We start from the raw sequence: 19,172 nt of genomic DNA, 5'->3' as shown, positions 1-19,172 counted from the left end.
CATGCTGCCAAGTCCATTGATTCTTCTCGGTCTACTCTCTATTTCTTCTAGAAATCATAGGGTCATAATGCTTTGTGTCATATTTTGGGGTTATCTCACATGTTTGCCGTCATTGTTGGTGTTGAATATGTTCATATTTACGACATTTCTGTGCTGCAGGTTGATATTTGACTGCTATTGATAGAAATAAGCTCAGTATTAATGCACTGAGCGTCCGTCTTCCCTAGCGAAGTCAGGAATCTGGCCGTGCACGTCCAGATAGTATTGTAGTCCTTGGTTCACACATACTTACTGCTAATAAAAGAACAAAGGTTCATACACAGTGCCACAAAATAGTGAAGAAAAAAATTGTAATGCACATGAGAACACAAACAACTAGGCAGAAGCTTATAAACATAATAAATATGAGCTTTGGGTCTGAGCGGATCCAAACTTTTCTCGTTCTTCAAGAAAATATTCTTTTGAGCACCATGTCCTGCAGTGGAGCTTAAGCTTCTCGTCCAAAGAAAAACTTCCAAGTCCAGAGTCGAAAAAAAACAAACTTTTCAAAATATGAAAAAAATAAGAAGAAAACGGAAACTTGGCAGAGATTTCATTACCACCGAACTGTGTGGTAAATGCTTCTGTAGCACATTCCAGAAATGTTGATGTTGTCAATAGTCCACCGCAGCTTGTACCCTCCCAGTGATAACAGTGAGCCAGAATTCCTCCTTGCCTCCATGTAGATTCTGTTGGTTTTAAGAGTCGCCTAGTTGGGACTCAAACAATTCCAGAATTCGTTTGATCTCTTTGCTGTGTAAAGGTTAAGGCAAAAACATGTGGCCAAGTTACTTCTAAACCTTCATTCACAAACTCTATAAAATATGTTCTCAACAACCTCCCTGTTTAAGTAAAAAGAAGCACATCGACACAATAATGGTAATTTAGTGCTGGGAAAATGTAAGACAGACAGACAGAAACACTCTATAAAATGTTTTTTTAACCTTCATTCATATATTCTATTCAATATCTTGACCCTTTAGCACATCAAAGCATCAAGACTGCAATTAAATATTGACTGAAACTGCTGCTGGATCAGACTGTTTAGCAGTACGAATATAGACAAGAATAGAAAATGCAGACTTTCTCCAGCCACTGTTTTACCTATTCTTTTCTTTCATTTTTGACCACTTTGGTTGAAACCGGGAACTGAACCTTTTAAAACAAGTAACTTTATCCAGGAACATAAAGCCCCCCAAAAAAATCTAGTAGCAGTTATTTGAGTTAGTTCGTCAGAAAACTTTAGCAAACCCCACTGTATTCTTAATCCAGGTACCGGTAACACATATATCAGGTTTTCCAAAGCATTTGAAAGGCTTTCACGGCCAAAGTAGCCTGATTCCATTAAATATATACACACACATTCACACTCACACGCACACACACACACACACACACACACACACACACACACACACACAAATACCGGTCAATGTTCAGTCAGACAATAGACATTAATCATCATCATCATCCAGAGCCAGATCTGCGACAGATATCGGCGATCATGGTTCTCCATTCATTTCTTTGCTCGAATGCTCTTTAAAAAGTTACGTTTCCCTGATCTTTCCCCATTACCCATTTGTTTAGATTCCCCAAGAAGGTTGCTCTGGGCCTACCCCTGCCTCGTTTGCCTTCAATTTTGCCAGTGAGAACTAGTTGTTCAAGACCTTTATGTTTATTCAGGTGTCCCAAAAACTGCATTTGTCGTTTCCTGATTATTTTTAACAGTGAGCATCCCATGTGGGCTTCATCAAGTACAACCTCATTTGATTTTTTTTCCTTCCACGATATTCTCAGCGGTCTCCAAGAAACCACATTTCTGTTGCTTCTATTTTATTTTCACTGTCTTTAGTGATTGTCCAGCATTCACAGCCATATAGACATTAATAACTGTTGTAACCTTTTACTCTTTACCAATATATACACATATCTTTTCCAGAAATGCTTGCATTTTAGCTTCAAAAAAATACTATGGGAGGCAAGTAGTCTAATTCAAATCTTTTCAAACAACATCTCAATCCTGCTGAGCAATTTACAAGCCTACCATCTCTCTCAATGAAAAGTCTTTTAAATAGAAAGGGGCCCTGGCTTTCAAAACTAAATTGCAGTTTAAGACAAAATAAAAGCGAACAACATCCAAAGATAGTGAGCGCCAAAAAAGTTATAAAAGCACTGAGTCAAAGGATACATTTGTCCTGCCAACTGCTCAACTGGTTTCATGGATGTGCTCAGCTCCTCACATTTTGCCATCAAGGCGTACATTGCCTGAAAAAACAGCAGATCATACATCTAGTAAGCTCATCTTACGCATACACAACTTATAAGTGTTCATAAAAACAGTTATCAATGTTGGCCTTTCTACTCATTCAACAAAGCAAAACACATTCCCTGTTAAAACCTTTTCTTATGATAACACAAACAGGCACATACATCAACACTTTAATACAGTTGAAACTGTCTAAGACAGCCACCCACTGTCAAGGAAAACAATGGTTATCTTAGACAGGTGGACGTATTGCACAGTATCATTATAATGTAACAAAATGCAAGGGCGGAAACGAGAAGTGGGCATTTGTACAAGTGATTTTCTTATACAGGTGGCCGTTAGAGTAGGTTCTACAGTGTACACAAAAAACTAAAAGCTATTGACCATTATTTGGTGCAGCACCCCTAAGACAAATAAATGGCTGAAGAGATTTGCTCTGGTACCTGTCCCCGTGGTTTTATGAAAGAAAAAAAAATTAAATTATGCAAATTGAGCCCAAAAATGTGAAATTATGCTTTAGTTTAGTTTTAGAAAGGTTTTACGACGCTCCCAACTGCATAAGGTCATATGAGTGCCAAGGGGTGGATGTCAACAGAGAAGCCCTTACAGGGAATCAGGCTTACTGTGCTCACCTCTCCAGCTTTAACAGCACAAAGTCTGCTTCTACTTTCAAGGCACCCCGGAAATAGCAGGTCATAAGAGTGTGACAAACATACAAAAGAAGTAGAGGAAAATGACGATAATAAGGAGGAGGAAAGAAAAAGCAGCAGTTCCCTGTTGCAATTTCGGAAGAGTTATGAGCATGACATTGATGAATCAGCCCATTTACAATTCTACTGTGCAACAGAACATGGTAATGTCTCCCCTTTGGGAATGGCCTAAAGACACTTCAGTCAGTTGCACCGCCCAGGGGGGGGGGGGGGGTGAAATTATGTGTTAATTTTAACAAAGAATGGTAAAGGAATACCATCAGAAATTATGAAAAAAAAGATCAAATTTTGCTAAATTATGCGGGGTGCATAAAACCCCGCGGACAATGGTACACAAGACCCTAACAACCTATCAGAAAGTCACCTGCACAGAACATATTTTCTTGAGAGTGTGAGCAGGGACCACACAGTGTTGGAGCATTGGACTTTTACTGAAGGTCACAACGAAAAAGAAGCTTCAATATACAATCCAACCTGCTCTAATCACATATTAGTCAGCTTATTCCAAGACAACCCTTTGTAAAAACAACCATTCCCCACTTGCATTTTTCATATATTACAATGACACTGTCCAAGAGGACCACCTGTCAAAGATGACCTCTTTTCTCCTCGACAAAGGATGCTCATCTTGGACAGGTTCAGCTGTGTTAGGAGAATGCATTTGACAATCAAAACAGGAATCTCTTGAACAAAACATTGACCCTGGCAGCACAAAAAGCCATAATTTTCAGCTTCGCATATTTCTACATCCATGGTTCAACCTCTTAGTCTTAGCCCAATCAAATTTCTGACTTACAATTTAGTTCAATCCCATTGATTCTGTTGCTTTCATTGATGGATGAAACAAGGTTCTTAAGTACAGGTATTAATAAAAATGAGCATCACAAAAATAGACGAGTTTGCCTTGTTTAACAACTGTCACTGTCCTACATGCATCAACAAAAGGATATCATTGAAAGTTAATACCTTTGTTGAGAGTGTGGAACCTGCTGAATAGTACTAAACTTTACAGCCTTTACCGGCTACCACAAACACAAGTTATCTCCTTACCTTTATACTTCCATCAACTGAATCACAAGTGATGTCCACAGAACGCTTGTATGCTTCTTGACATCCTATTGTGATTGCCGACATCTGTAGAGATTAATCAACTTAAGGCAATCACTTCATGAATTGACTGGGCAAAAATCTACTTAAAAGACATTCAGAGAACATAAATATGCCTGCAACCAATACATCTGCTGACTACAATTCTGCCATAAAATAAAGAAAAGTTCCTTTCACTCATGCACAGTGCTCTCCCATTGACACCTTGATCTGAGGCCCTAAAATATGACTATCTCTTTCTAAATTTAAACTAAACATTGCACTGAATTAAATCATGCCACTACTACCAGTGACTTTCAGAGGTATCCTGATCATAAAAACAGACAATTTGTTAGTAGATCAGCAGCAAAGAGAAAAAAAAAAAATCCTGTACACATTTGCACCAAGTCAAAACATCCTTTACTTATTTGCCATAACGTGAATGACAAAAGAAAAATGAAAAATTTGAAGCATCATGCCCTCGTTTGTCCTGTTGTCTATTTTCACCAGATTATAAACATCTATGTATATTAGTGACAATTCATTTGTTTAAAAATATCTCAAAATGGCATGTATCAAAGGAATAGCGAACAGAAAATAATAGTTATCTTTGGGAGTACACAGCTTCAAAGCTGCACAATGCAAAAGGTTTAAACAAAGAAGAAAAATATCTTTATTTACAGATTTACTTAAAAATAATTAATATTACGGACACAGTGTTCTTATATAAAACTTGCTGGGTTTCCCGTTCGATGAACGGACTCAAAAGAATTGATCCTCAAGTCATTGTGGGATTAGAGCACACACTCTTTGTGAATGGAAGCCTCACTTGTTTACAATGGCGTCTTAGAAGACGGATTTTAAGATTAGATCTAAACGAAACTAATGAAAAACAGAAAATTAAACAACAAAGACTTCAGACCCCTCAGTAAAACTGTGCACCCTTTAAATGATTCTGAACGACCATTAATTTTTTCACATTCAAAAGTTAAGCGGTTCCGAAGTTTTAGGCGGCTAAAGTGACCAACTTTCAAAAATATTATAATGTATAGATAATGAACATGGCAATTATATATTTTCAAATGAATATCTTCGGTAAGATATTTGTTGTTTTTGCACCATCAATCTCACTCATTACCTAAAATGATACAATAATAACATAAACCATTTTTATAGCACCTGGTCTACTTCCATGAGAATACAGCTCTAGACATTTTACAGAGGTACAAGTGAAAATTCTAAATGGACAATACTGCACATTGTGCGAAAAAAATTAATCTTTGCTCACGTGCACATACTGAACAAATCACACAGAAACATACTTTCTCTCTCATCATACAAGCACACATACTACTTAATCGTAAAGCCAAGACTGACCTTGTGTAGATTGTTACGGATGTTGCCCATCATGAGGTCCAGACTGTCTGCCACGCGCCGCGCCCGTCCCTCCAGCTCAGCGACGGCGGCAACATCAATAGGTGGAATGTCATCAGGACTCTGTTGCCATTGGCTGCTGGGCGAGCGTGAAATGCCGGACGATGTGGCAGCTGAGGTGGAAGAGGACGCAGACACAATACTGCGTACACTTGATCGCCGACTACCTAGGCTCTCTGAGTCTGGAAACATGCAAAGAAATATAAGATGTGAGATTTAGACTCACTTTTGATTTTTTACATTCTTTTTTAAGTAAAGTTTTACAGCACTTGCAATACAATTAGGTCGTATAAGTGCAAAAGATTTAAGGTGTTACAAGAGAGAAACGAACACAAAAAAGGAGAGATTAAGCCGACAGATGTTTGATAGGAAAAAAGGAGCAAACCACACCAACGCTCCCGCAAACCACCCACATTTAGACTCTGAACATGAAACAAATACATATGGTCTACATAGATTAATAAGGCTTAAATATTAAGTCACTTTTCTAAGTGATGCTGCATTTTAAGTCACAGTCACTGTTATTACAAATACACTTAGCATGCAAAGAATATTGCACCTGAAATACTACATTTATTACTGTAGACGACCGAAACACGCTGTACACAAAATACTGCATTAAAAATCATGTTTGACTATTTCAGATTATAGACGTATTCAATCAAAGGGTGTCAAATATGCCAGCAAAAGGTTAAAAACTCACTGTATTCTGACAGTCCCAGCTGTCCTTACCATGAAGCATTGAAAGCTAAATGGGGATGATATTTGACTAAACTTTGGGTTAGAAAAAAATCATTTCACAGTAAGTTTATATAGAAGTAAAATAATAAACAAAAGTAATAACAGGTAAATTTGTTTTGCCGGTAAGACCTGTAGAAGTTGAACCCTTCCCTAATAGCTACCTGTCCAAGACAATCACTTGTACAAACATCCATTTCTCACTTTCCATCTTACAAGAGGGGGGGGGGGGGGGGGGGGGGGGGGGGTTATATTACAATATTACAATGATACTGTCTAAGACATCTACCACTCTAACACAACCACTTTTCTCCTCAACAATAAGTGGCCATCTTGGACAATTAGGACTGAATATTCATGCAATGCTGCTTATAAAATAAGAAGACTATAGAGGGAAACAGAACAGACGCAAGGGAACTGAAAATGAAACAGCCTGACAACCTTCCCTCTAAAATAAATGAGCAATAACAAGCTATGGCATTTGCATTATAGTAATTTCCATTGTAATTCACTAAACAGAAGTGTCCCAAAACAATTCACGGCTATTGTCAGTTATTGTGTATTGAGGTGAACAGGAAAGTTTGAATCAAAGGAAAGTTTGAATCAAAGAAAAGTGAGCCTTTCAGTTTTTAAAAAGCTAAAAAAATTTAAACACGATAAGATTTTACAGATCCAAATTCTATAGCCTCTGATAAAAAAGAACCTTATCAAATACAACAAGAAAAACAACAAAGACACAAACTATTATCACCTGAACTCTTATTCTTTTCCAAGTGAAGCTTTATATCTTTTTTAAACAGTCTGAGGCGCTCCATATCAACATATGTGTTTTAAAAACAATCATAAACCTAACAAAGAGTGTTGTCGCAATATTATCAGCAGACAGACACTCAGTGACAAACCACAATAAAAAGCAGTAGGTCCAAGTATGACATGATCAGGTAGTCTCATAAGACACTTGACTGACTAAGAACACAGTACAACCCCCTGGAAAACACCAGTCAATTCTTCACATAATACTCTTCAGCTACTATATTATATTATGTTTAGTGCATTCCTTGGCCCACATTTGAAAAGAAAAAGGAAAAAAAGGGGGCAGGGGGGAGGAGGAGATCAGGCACAAAGGATCTCTTAATCATTTATATGGGAATTAAATTTTGTACCCATTTTTGTGTGTGTCCATGTGTCTGTAGTGTTAAAATAAACATGGATGTTTGAAATATATTTCTGTATGGCAACAATTTAATTTTATCTTGGAACCCTGAGTAACAAGTTAATTTTCATTCTGACAAACCTTGGGCTAGCTAATGCTATGAAAAAAACTTTTTTTATCTCATTGTAATCTGTTTCTCTTTCTCAAATCGTAAACCCTCCCACTTTCTTTATTCATAAGCAACCTACTCCCAGTAAACTTGTAAGGTTTTTTTTAAACAGAAAACTTTATAAACATCTCAAGTACAATTCTATGTCTCTAAGCTGATGAACTTGTATCGAGGCAATGACACAGTTTGGCTTATTTAAGAACTCAGACAAACACATTGTATTATAACAAATAAAAATACAAGAAAATGTCTTCATCAGAATGTGGAATTCACTCACCGGCCTGTGACTTGGGACTGCTCAGCTTGATTTTCTCTGTCAGGTCATCGGCCACAAATTGAATCATATCCCCGCGCCTTGTGATCGTGCCCTGGGGCAGTCCCTGCGAAAGACCACTGGGCTCCATGAAAGAAACTCCTGGGTCTTCTATGAAATGGGCACCCCGTTCTTCTAAAGGGGCAGATTTGTCCATGGAGGATGATGCGGCTGCTTCTGAACAACTTGGGTCGTCAGAAAGTTTATTGTGAGAACTTGTGCTCTTCTGACTGCTGTTGCTATTTTCTGACCTTGACCTGACTCTGTCACGGTCAATTGTTTGGAGAGGACGAGGCAGTGAAAGACTTTCAGGCCGGGGAATGCTACTGAATTCAGGAATAACTTCATGGCTGTCACTAGAAGCATTATCATCAGAGAGAGATGATATATTTGGAGCTTGTTCACTCGAAGAAGTTTTTCCAAAAGAATCTAAGCTGCTTCCACTTACATTCTGAGTCAAAGTCAGATGCTGCAAAAACTTTTGATTAATTTCAATATGTGAATCCTCAGCTGGGAGATCCTCCAGTGTTTCAATAGAGTCTGAGCTTTCATGAGATTTGTCATGCTCTTTTAACTCAGGTTCCACATCAGAGTATCTAAGTGTTGTTTGCGATGATAATGAAATGTCTGGAGAAAGAATATCTTGTTCAGACATGTCATCATGCTGACCATTGGGGCACAAGTCACTGTCTCTAGTTCCCCCGCTAACATGATTAGAGTTGGCTAGATCATTACAATCTGCCTTCACATTTGCTGATGATTTGCCAGAGGTAGGAAAAGCAGGAGTCTCCTTCATGCTGTTGCATGAGCTACTGACACTACCTGTTTTCTCCTCAACAACAGACATTGTAGAGAAATCATTCACTAAAGTACGGGACTCTTTCAGTCACTACATGGCCTTGAGTATCTGAGGAAAAAAAATCAACAGTACACATAAAGTATGGCTCAACATTTTCTGAGTAAAGGCAAAGAGAAATAACTCATTAGACGGGTATTATAACAAAGCAAGATGGATTCAATGAAAAATTTCAAAAATCGATAATTCCACATGGCAGAGACATAAATAAAAAGCAAAAACCATTATCATTAACACTTTGCAATCATATGAATTATTCATGTTTTCAAAACATTTTGATTGTCTAGCACAGGCATTATTTGTTGTAAATGTTTGGTATCACTCTGTACAAAAAGATATTCATTACTGATTGGGAAAATATGTTTGCCTGTAATATACCACATACAAATATAATCAAAATTCCCTACAGGCTATAGGTCACAAAAACAAAACATAAAAGAAGATAAAAATCAGTGTGAAAACTAAATTACGTAAGTAATATTTTCAATTCTAAGGACCATTTCCACCAACATAATTTTGCAACATTTTGTAAAGGTACCACAAAGAAGGATTCTCATAACAACAGTTTCTAAAAAAAATAATTGATGAAGTAATCTAGTTGTTACGACTGGTCTAAAAATCGCTCTCAAGCAACAAAAAGTTCCATTTGATAGTCAAAGGGAAAGAACTTGATAATGACAAAGGTAACTCTTTCATTCTAATACTTGCTTCTCTTGGTAATTTTTCAAACATTCACATTCAATTATCTATTATTAATTTAAAATAAAGTTTGAGTTAGAGAATGTTGCATTCCATCATGAAATTGATGGCCGCCTGTTCTAAAAAGGTCTCCAATTCCTAAGTTACAGTGTTCATCTTTTTTGTGATTTTCAGACTTGATAAGGACATAATTTCATGGCAAAACACAACAAACATCATCTTTGAAATCTGGCCAAAATGGATACAATCGTTTCTAGCAAGATGAGACAAACTTCACGATTGACTCTCTTTTTTACAAATAAAATAAAAACATGATTTATCCCTTTTCATAGAACTGTTGTTAGTAGGTTGACCTTTCTTAGCAAAATGCAACATCTCCTCTGTGCAGCAATTAAGGTCATTCCTAAAGTCACATTACTTCGCTTGCAGCAAACAAGTGTTAGTTGGCTGTTGGTCCCATCCCTGATTATCATCTCTAAAATATAAACTGACCATCCTTTGTCATTAATGTTCAAATGGTATTGCACCACCATATAAAGGATTCGCTGATCCCATACATTCCATCACAGGACAGCTGTGGTCATCAACTGACATCAATAATTTAAGAATACCATTTGAAAGACCATCTTTATAGATCGAACGAATACTATAATAATTTTTTTTCACTTCTGCATATCTAATTAGTTTTGCGTACGTCTGTGTATTATCAGAGATAGGGTGGGCAGAGGCAGTGGCGATGGATTGGACATACTGTAAGGAAATCAGGCGGCTGCATGACAAAGACAGAGTTGGATTGAAATCCACAGGGTAAAAAATCAAGGGGAAAACCGTGTGGTACCTGGAAAAGAGTCACATTGGGATGTCACTCACAACAACTGCTATCACTCCCCTCACCCAAAAGCCACAAACAGCCCAAGTACAACAACTCCTTTCAATCCTGAGTGATCTAAACTCCCAAGCCAACACAACTCTGCAGTGGATACCAGGTCACTGTGGCATTCATGGAAATGAAAAAGCAGACGGCTTAGCCAAAGAAGGAGCCAAAATGACCCAGATTGAAGATGGCATGGATCTCTCAGAGTCAAAAACACTAATAAAAACTGCTTTAAGAAACAGGTGGAAAAGGCCCAACCCTAAGCACAACAGACATGACCCCTACCACATACTAAATAGAGCAGACCAGGTCACAATCTTTAGACTCCGTTGTGGCCACAACAGACTCAAACACCATATGCACACCAAATTAAAAGTGGAAGAAACAGCAACCTGTGAATGTTGACACGACCAAGAGGATGCCAACCATATCCTTCAGCACTGGCCGCGCTACGCCACCCTTCGCGCACAGACGTGGCAGAATGTGGCTCCCCTTGAAAGAAAACTCTATGGAGGTCTTTCAGAGTTGAAGCGAACTACACAGTTTGTACGCGACATCGGACTGAGTGACTAGCTGCTGTCATCGAGAACGAGGAAGAAGAAGAAGACTCCCCTCACTGTTGAGGCACTGTGTCAGCCTAATGCACGTTCACTGGCTCAACATGCATTTTTACATAAGTACGACCCCCGTGTCAAAACTTACATGCAAAGCAGAATGACAGTGACTAGAGAACATGGAAGGAGGGCGGAAGAAGACAGTATTATGGAGAAAAAAAGTTTCTATCTGTCAGGTATCGAACCCTGGACCTGCTGAAAGAGATGTGAACACTGTACCTCTACACCACAAGAGCCCCCAATTTAAAGTTAAAGTTAAAGCAAAGAAAATACATTTGATGCTGAAAAAATTTTAAAGATCATCTGCTGCTTCTATTTAGACAAAGTGGCAAAGATAGTATATTGAATTCTGAGAATAGAGCATCTAGTTAGAATCTGAAGACCAAAACCACATCACAGTAGAATAGGATGGAGTCCCTCTCCAACATTTCCAAATCTAAAGATTTTAGGTTCTTTACATTTGGACTAGATTCAGTTTCAGACTCTGGTCCCTGTCTGTTCTGAACTTGACAATTTTCTCACGTTTGGAAAGTTCCAATTTAGGCTTAACCTCGTAATTCATACACTCATAAAATGCAAATATGTGATGATCTGCTGGCTTTGGGTGTGGGTCTTTATGGGAAGGTTAATAATAAAATATATGGATATGGGTAGGAATAGAGGGTTTGAAAGAGTTAGTAGGGCAGTTAAATAGGGCTATTCCTCATCCTAACCATTATTTACACCGGCATTCTCCGATTTTGGCCTCAAGAGAACTGGATATGGATACTGACTAAAATATTCGGCATCCTTGTTTTATACGAAAGAGAGCAAGAGACGCGCTAATTTTATAGTACAAAATAAGCAGTGACATTTCACTTGTTTTTAACAAGGGGGGTTTCTGACCCCTTGACCTAATTTTTAAAATATATCTCGGCGCGCATCCAACATCATGTTGGCAAGCACGTCAAAAAGTAATCGTTCAGAACCAGAAGTAATCGTCGGTGGAGTCAAAACCCACATTCCATAGTTAAACGGGAAACCAGTCATTTCTTCACACGGGCATCTCGTCACACCCCAATTAAGTGTGACGAAATGACTTTGCTGATCTCTCCAAAATCTAGTAGAGTTTTGGAGGATCAGTGCCAGCAGTCTTTATTCTAAATCCCAAATTCCAAAACATAATCATTGAGCCGTGCCCTCTTGTTTTTTAAAGTAATTTAAGCCTAAAACTGTCCCTCCCCCCCCCCACAAATAAAACCAACAACAAAACTCACCCAAGCTCGACAACTTGCACTCCCCCCTCCCATGTCCTTCGACACACCATCCAACCCTCCCCAAGGAATCATGATTTGCGATTTCCATGACAATGCGCATTTGATGTTTGCAAGTGTGTGACGAAATGACTATCTCCATTCAACCATGTGGATTTAGGGTTGGGGTATGACGAGATGGCTGTGATGTCTTGAATGCACCGGTGAGATGAAATGACCGTGTAACGAAAACAAGCGGATAGTTAGAGAACGTTAGGAGTAGGCTACGTAATTGGTCGATATTTATAGTAACAGCCATCTTGTTTGACCTTTTCTTTAACATACATAATATAATGAGCATTATCATAACACTTTGTTAAAACGAAAAAAAAACTTTCTTTTTTTATTTCACTTTTTTTTTCGGAGTGGTTATCCGTACAATTGTGCGAACAACTCTGTCTAGTTATCCGTACAACGTTGTACGCACAATTGTACGACGTGCTGCAGGTATCCGTACAATAGTAGGCCTGCATGCCCACAGGCCTACTACCTACATGTTCTGTCTTAGTAGATCTAAAAATCTAGATATATAAACCTAGAGATTCTAGATCAGTGTTTCCAATATTCCACAAACTGAAATTTTTAAATTTTTCGTCAGATGAGCTGATGCCAGCCGCCTCATTGATGGTGGTGTTCCCCTCATGCCTCATGTAAAAAAAAAAACTAAGTCTAGATCTAGACAGATAGATCTAGAAATACGTATTGCATTAAATTGTGGTGTAAAAATATTTAAGCTTAATCTACCTCCTTCTGCTGATAGTTCTGATGGCCGTAATGACAGCGTGCCTGCGTTTGAAGAAGTATTATATTATGAGTGTGGGTTCGAATCCCGGTTCCGGAAGTTGTTGTTTTTTTTTGTCTTTTTTTTTCTTCTTCTTCTCTCTCCTCCCCCGACTGACCAACAATTTTTTTCCCATAATTGTTTGTTTTGACTTCAAAGATTTCCACACTTGGTTTTGTGTAAAAACAAAGAAACATAAATCTAGATCTAGTCATAATTAGATCCACTTATATTTTAATAGAAGTATAGATCTAGCCTACTTTTCCTTTTAGGCCTACCAACTTAGGCCTGGTTTAAGTTATTACATTGATGCTCAACCCAGGGGAGAACCAACTGGATGACTAGACCTAGTGATCTAGGCTTATTTTTACCAACAACCTCCAAAATTCGAAGAATTGTACAAATTATAACTCTGTCTGGTTATTAGTACAATTGTACTAATAACTAGTTAGAGCTGTACTCACTATTGTACCAATAACCGCAGCCTTTTTTTTTCGAAGTGGCTAGCCGTACTTAGTCTAGCCGTACTTAAGTACAGCTAGACTGCCAGTCTAGCCGTACTTAGATCTAGGTTTGGCCCTATCGACTCAAGCCTGTTAAGTACACAGGTCTCATTAGATCTAGATCTAGAAATTATTCAAGTTCAAATACATGCAGGTCAGTAAGGCACCTTTTGGTTTTGTCTGAAATACAACTTTAGGCATTGCAAACTAAAAATTTCATTTACAATTCAGCTATCAATATTAAGTACGGCTAGCCTAACAGTCTAGCCGTCCTTAAGTACGGCTAGCCTGGCTGTCTACCCGTCCTTAAGTACGGCTAGCCTGGCTGTCTACCCGTACTTAAGTACGGCTAGCCAAAAAGTCTAGCCGTACTTAAGTACGGCTAGACTGCCACTCTAGCCGTACATATCTTAGGCCCTAATAACATTAGAAAACAGGGGGTTTAAAATACATGCACTGTCATAAAGGCACCTGGTTTCATCTCAAATACAAATACTTTAGGTACTGCACACTAATAATGTATATTTACAATTCAGTAGGCCTATTTTTTGGAAATGGTCAGTCTAGCCATCATTAAGAATAAGTACGGCTTCACTGCGAGATCAAACAATGAGACAGTAGATCAGGTCTGGAACTTCTTTTGTCTTTTGTCAGAATGAAGAACACTATTTTAAGACACAAACAAGATGGCAGTTACTATAAATATCGGTCAATGGCGTAGCCTATGCGGACTATTCGCTTGTGTAAGTGTAACGAAGTGACGGAGTCACCGAGTTAATCGTTGGGGCCAAAACCGGATTATAATCCCTAGGCTCGTAACCAAATCCAACAAAAAAAAGTCAATTGTCAATAGAATTTCCCAAATAAGAAGAATGCCCTGATCTGTAGGCCTACTGATCTGTCTCTAGATCTAGATCTACTGGTTTTTGTGGACTGTAACTGGCGCGAATATGTCAACGGAGGGGTTCTGGCTTTGATCTCCTCACCACTCCTCCTACTCCAACATGATACTAGATCTAGATTATATATTTATAGATCTAGGAATCTAGATCTAGATCTAGATCTAGATATGATCTAGATCTAGAGCTAGACTAGATTTAGAGGCGATTTTGTAGTTTCGTTCGTTAAAGTCTAGAGATGGATGGGGGGTTTCAGGTGGGCTTGCCCCCCTGACCTAATAAAAATAGGCCGGCACTATTTCTCCGAACGTTCGGGGAAATAAAGCTGGGCACTATTTCTCCGAACGTTCGGGAAAATAAAGCTAGGCACTATTTCTCCGAACGTTCGGGAAAATAAAGCTGGGCATTATTTCTCCGAACACTCTGAAATCACATCCTTTCCCGCAAATTTCGGATATTATAAAGATCTATAATTAAAGTATAGGCCTACCAAAGATTGTTCGTTTACAATTTGGTCCGATCGGTCCAAAAAATGTCCGCAGTAAATATTTATATAAAGAAATGCTACAACTCCAAACAGTTTTTCGCTACAGATATATGACGTGTTGCCTATGAAGGGTGCTGCTCTTAAACGTAATGTGTTGTGTTCACTCGTGTGCTGTCTAGATCTAGATCTAGATCTACGGAGGGTTATTGACAGAGCTGGTAGTAACGGAGTACAAGTACTCCGGTACTTGTACTTACGTTACAATTTTCGGTACTTTTACTGTACTCCGGTACATTTTTGAAACCAGTACTTTTACTGTACTCCGATACTTTTTATAAAAGTACTTTTGAGTACTTTTTAAGTACATTTTGAGTACTTTGGTAGCTTAATGAAAGGGTAAGTGCAGGCATTTCTGATCATAATTTACGGAACAAAAACCCGATCAACCGCCAAGAGTTAAAAGTTGAGATCAAAGAACGGCCCGTCGCCTCAAAGATCAGCCACTATCATGAATGTGATCACAAGTGTTGTAAAACTCCATGAAACGGTACAGTGTTTGCTCCAGACGGGATCACACCAAGGTGTGAACTGACCGATGCGTTTCTTTTCCCCAAACATCGCACTCGCATCTGACCTCACCACCTAAACTTACATCACTCCCTGGGTGGGTAGGGCCTACAAGTTCGCTCCAGGCGGGATCACATCAAACTGTGAACTCTTCCCTGACCATTGAAAGCAGTTTTTCCCGAATTTGCGAGACAACCTGAATTTTAATTAGTGTGGTCACATCGTAATGGTGCGTAACGACAAAGGAGGTGGGGGGGGGGGGGACTCAATCAGAGTTGGAAAGCTAAAATTGTTGGACAGGTAAAGGGGAGGGGCAACTGGATAAACGTAGATAAAGATCTCAAGACTCACGATAGGCTAATGAGTGTGTATAATATTATTTATGGCATGCCTCATGCCACTGTGATTGGTAATCAAGGTTGACCACTCTTTGCTTGCCATATGTCATAAATCCACCCAGGGGTCACGTCAGTTCATGGGTCACTGTAGATTCTTCCTTGGCTTCATTGGCTAAGATCCCATATTTTCCTTGCTTCCGAGCACTGGGATCTTAGGCGGAGACTACTGCAGTAGAGAATCTTAGGTTACACTACACTTACTAGACTCTAGGAAACTATTGTATTTTGGTTTGCCGTTGGCGCCGTGGACTACACAGTGTGACCAAAATCTGTCAGACCACTATAATCAATTGAAACTGAAACTGTGTTCTCAATGTGTATCTAACAATTTTTAGGCTGTCTAAATTTCTTTTAAACTTTTTTTGGGTGGTTTTTGCTAAAGGCTACATTGATTCCTTGAGGATTTGTTAATGAAGAATTCAATGCACTTTTCCATTTCTATGCGGGCCATTTTCATCAATTTTATGTTTTCTTAAGAGCAACTTTGTATCTACATTTTTCAATTTGGATACTCTTTCTGTAGAGCTTTCCAACCTCTAGGACTGACTTACATTTGATCACATTGTCTTGCTCAAACAAGTTCTATTCATAATAGCACTTACCCACTAGTTGCGTCTGTTCGTTTGGGTTGTTTTTTGTTCAACTTCACGGACCATTTCCACCGTTCAGTGCGTACATTGTATATTCAAATGCTTTGTATACTGTTTACATTTTTAGTAATAAATAGCCTAATTTGTCAAATATACTGGATAAGTTATAAAATATGATGTTTTGCATAAGCGCTGAAGTGTTTTAGCATATAAGCAGAAAGTACTTAAAATGTACTCGTAAGTACTTTTTTTTAAAGTACTTGTACTCAAGTACATTTTATAGGAAAGTACTTTTACCGTACTTAAGTACATTTTTTAGATTGTACTTAAATTTGTACTTAAGTACTTTTTAAAAAGTACTTTAACAGCTCTGGTTATTGATAACAACACATAGAACTGGCATCTGCGTTTGTCACTGCTGCGACCAATGTACTGACACTGGCAAGCCCCTTAATGTGTGTTATTCCATAATTTACATGTAGGCTAATATCCTGTACTTTTTTTTTTTTTATTACGCACATTTAGGGTTAAAACAGCAAATTTTCTTCGGACAGGTGGACACACGCCCTTATTTATTAATGTTTGTTGTTGTTTGTGGGCTGTTCTAATTTTAATTTCATTCTGTTGTGAAACCTTTCTTTTTCACGTTTTTACACTCATCTAAAAATCTCTAGACTAGCTCTTGAAAATTAAATAGATATAGACCCAAAAATTTGCTCCTGTGTGTGTGTGTGTGTGTGTGTGTGTGTGTGTGTGTGTGTGTGTGTGTGTGCGTGTATGAGTGTGTCTGTGTGTGGTTGTAAGTGGAGAGTGAGGAGTGTGTGTGTGTGTGTGTTTGTTTTTTGGCCTTTATTTCAGCCTTTATTCGGTAACAGTTCAAAGTATACAAAAATAGAAACACAGGATCCATTCACTCCATGGCTCATGAGTCGTTCGTCTCTTTCAGTTTCACGCATTCATTTAATTCCCCTGTTCTCTCCCGCGGCTCATCCCCGTCCGCATGACTTTCATACCCCACCCCCTCCCTCCAGGCACACACAAAGAAAATCTCACTCATTCCCTTGCACGCTGCGAACCATGGACAATAATAGGCAAAACACTGCCTGAGCTGCATTCCTTTCGTTCGTGAGCTGTGGACCAGGCCAGGGAGGTCGGTGTCGTCGTCTTGTAGTTGCTGTCGCCTGTGGATACACTCGCACATTCTTCCTTTCACCCGCTCTTTCACTCACACTGTCTCTCCATCCACAGCTCAGCTCGTCATACGTTCAAAAGTTGCCCACTGGTCATGTTTAGTTAGTGTGTGTACATGTGCATGATGGTGGTGGGTGTGTGGTGGGTGTTACTGAAGGTTGTCTGTAGGCGGGCTTGCCATGCGGTGCTCCTTCCCAGACCAGAGGCAGAATGAAAGTTGGCGCCGAACTCTGGCAATAAATAGGCCAAAAATCACGAGACCGGAAGCCGGAAACCGTTCGGAGAAATAAAGATCGGCACTATTTCTCCGAACTTTCGGAGAAATAGTCACTTCGATAAAAGAAAGTGGCTATTCTCACCCACCCGGAAGTTCTCGCAAGATCTACTCCTCCCCTCTCCTCTCTCTCTCTGTCTCTTTCTGAATACTGTCTATCGGTGTGGACGATCAAATTGACCAAAACAAAGTTAAAAAATGATGTTAAAACACAAAAGTAAATTAATTTGGTTGTCTACAAAGATGCTACGGCTATTTAACTTTTCGAATCGAGCCGAACTACGCGGGTCGCCATTTTGTTTTGTTCTCTCTCTCACTCTCTCTCTCTCCCCTGCCCACAGACAAAATTGTACGCTTTTAGTAGGCTACAAGTACAGTTGTAATGGAACGTTTGTTCACAGCACAGAATTCTACAATTTTTCTCTTATCACAGTGTAGAATTCTGTGGTTTAGGGTGAACGCAAAATTTGTTGACACGCGCACCGGGTGAGAATAGCCACAAGACCCGCCTGCACTATTCTCACCCCGGGTGAGAATAGAGGTGGCCTCGATAAAAATATGGAGGTTGGGGGGTTCAGGGGGGCATGCCCCCGTGAATGTTTTCCTAATGTGATGTTTTAAAGTTAGGTTGCATCCCTGCTCTTTGTGCAGCCTATTTCAAAGAGTATTTGGTCATCAAGACTTCTGGATTTCTTCTCTGGATGTAAACAAATGGGTCGTGGACTTAAACGAACGGAACTACAAGATCACCGATTTAGATTCTAACTGGTTGGCCAACAACTCGCTCTGTAGATTGTACAAAAATTCAAAGACAATTGGATACTTACAATACGATACAAAATCACGGCAATTTCATGGGAATAGACACCAGAGAATTACAAACTATTCAGGATAATTTAAGTTTATGTTTTTTCGTTCATCTGAACACCCAGTTCCTTGTCTCAACCAAGCAAGCAGTGAAGGAAAATACAAATCGGAAGTCACATGTTCCAAAATACGGAATGATTCCTTTAGTTATGGTACACACTTTTGGAAATTGTTACAAACCACCAAATTGTTGTACAAGTTCTGAGATTATTGTTTGTTTCTTTTGGTAAGTGTTTTACGGCGCTCGCAACTGCATAGGATAAGGTCATATTAGCTCATGGGACACATTAAACATTTTGAGTTTGGAAAGCATTAATTTTGAATTTTGTCTAGTGACCAAAGCTTACTCTTATCGATGTTTGTACACCAAGA

At 38.9% G+C, this 19,172-nt stretch overlaps 1 protein-coding gene across 1 annotated transcript; it reads right to left on the bottom strand.

Annotated features, from left to right (window-relative positions):
* Positions 1-318: 318 nt before the first annotated feature.
* Positions 319-19,040, bottom strand: LOC101853063 (BLOC-1-related complex subunit 6). Its single transcript, XM_005091938.3, has 6 exons — positions 18,761-19,040; positions 7,873-8,815; positions 5,479-5,717; positions 4,066-4,149; positions 2,228-2,304; positions 319-792 (listed from the first exon to the last, which is right to left on the bottom strand). Exons 2-6 carry the CDS (start codon positions 8,753-8,755, stop codon positions 738-740), a joined length of 1,338 nt encoding a protein of 445 aa, XP_005091995.1. The 5' UTR covers positions 8,756-8,815; positions 18,761-19,040; the 3' UTR covers positions 319-737.
* Between the last annotated feature and the right edge of the window lie 132 nt (positions 19,041-19,172).

Source organism: Aplysia californica, unplaced genomic scaffold (genome assembly GCF_000002075.1).
Source record: "Aplysia californica isolate F4 #8 unplaced genomic scaffold, AplCal3.0 scaffold00038, whole genome shotgun sequence".
Classification (NCBI taxonomy): Eukaryota; Metazoa; Mollusca; class Gastropoda; order Aplysiida; family Aplysiidae; genus Aplysia; species Aplysia californica.
The sequence above is the reverse complement of the archived record's forward strand: the minus strand, read 5'-3'. Positions and strand labels throughout refer to the sequence as shown.

Excerpts from the sequence above, each read along its gene's own strand:
- LOC101853063 (XM_005091938.3), bottom strand. The coding sequence starts at position 8,755 with ATGTCTGTTGTTGAGGAGAAAACAGGTAGTGTCAGTAGCTCATGCAAC. Across the intron at positions 5,718-7,872 it reads CAGTCCCAAGTCACAGGCCG|ACTCAGAGAGCCTAGGTAGT; the intron begins GTGAGTGAATTC and ends GCATGTTTCCAG. Across the intron at positions 4,150-5,478 it reads TCCGTAACAATCTACACAAG|ATGTCGGCAATCACAATAGG; the intron begins GTCAGTCTTGGC and ends TAATCTCTACAG.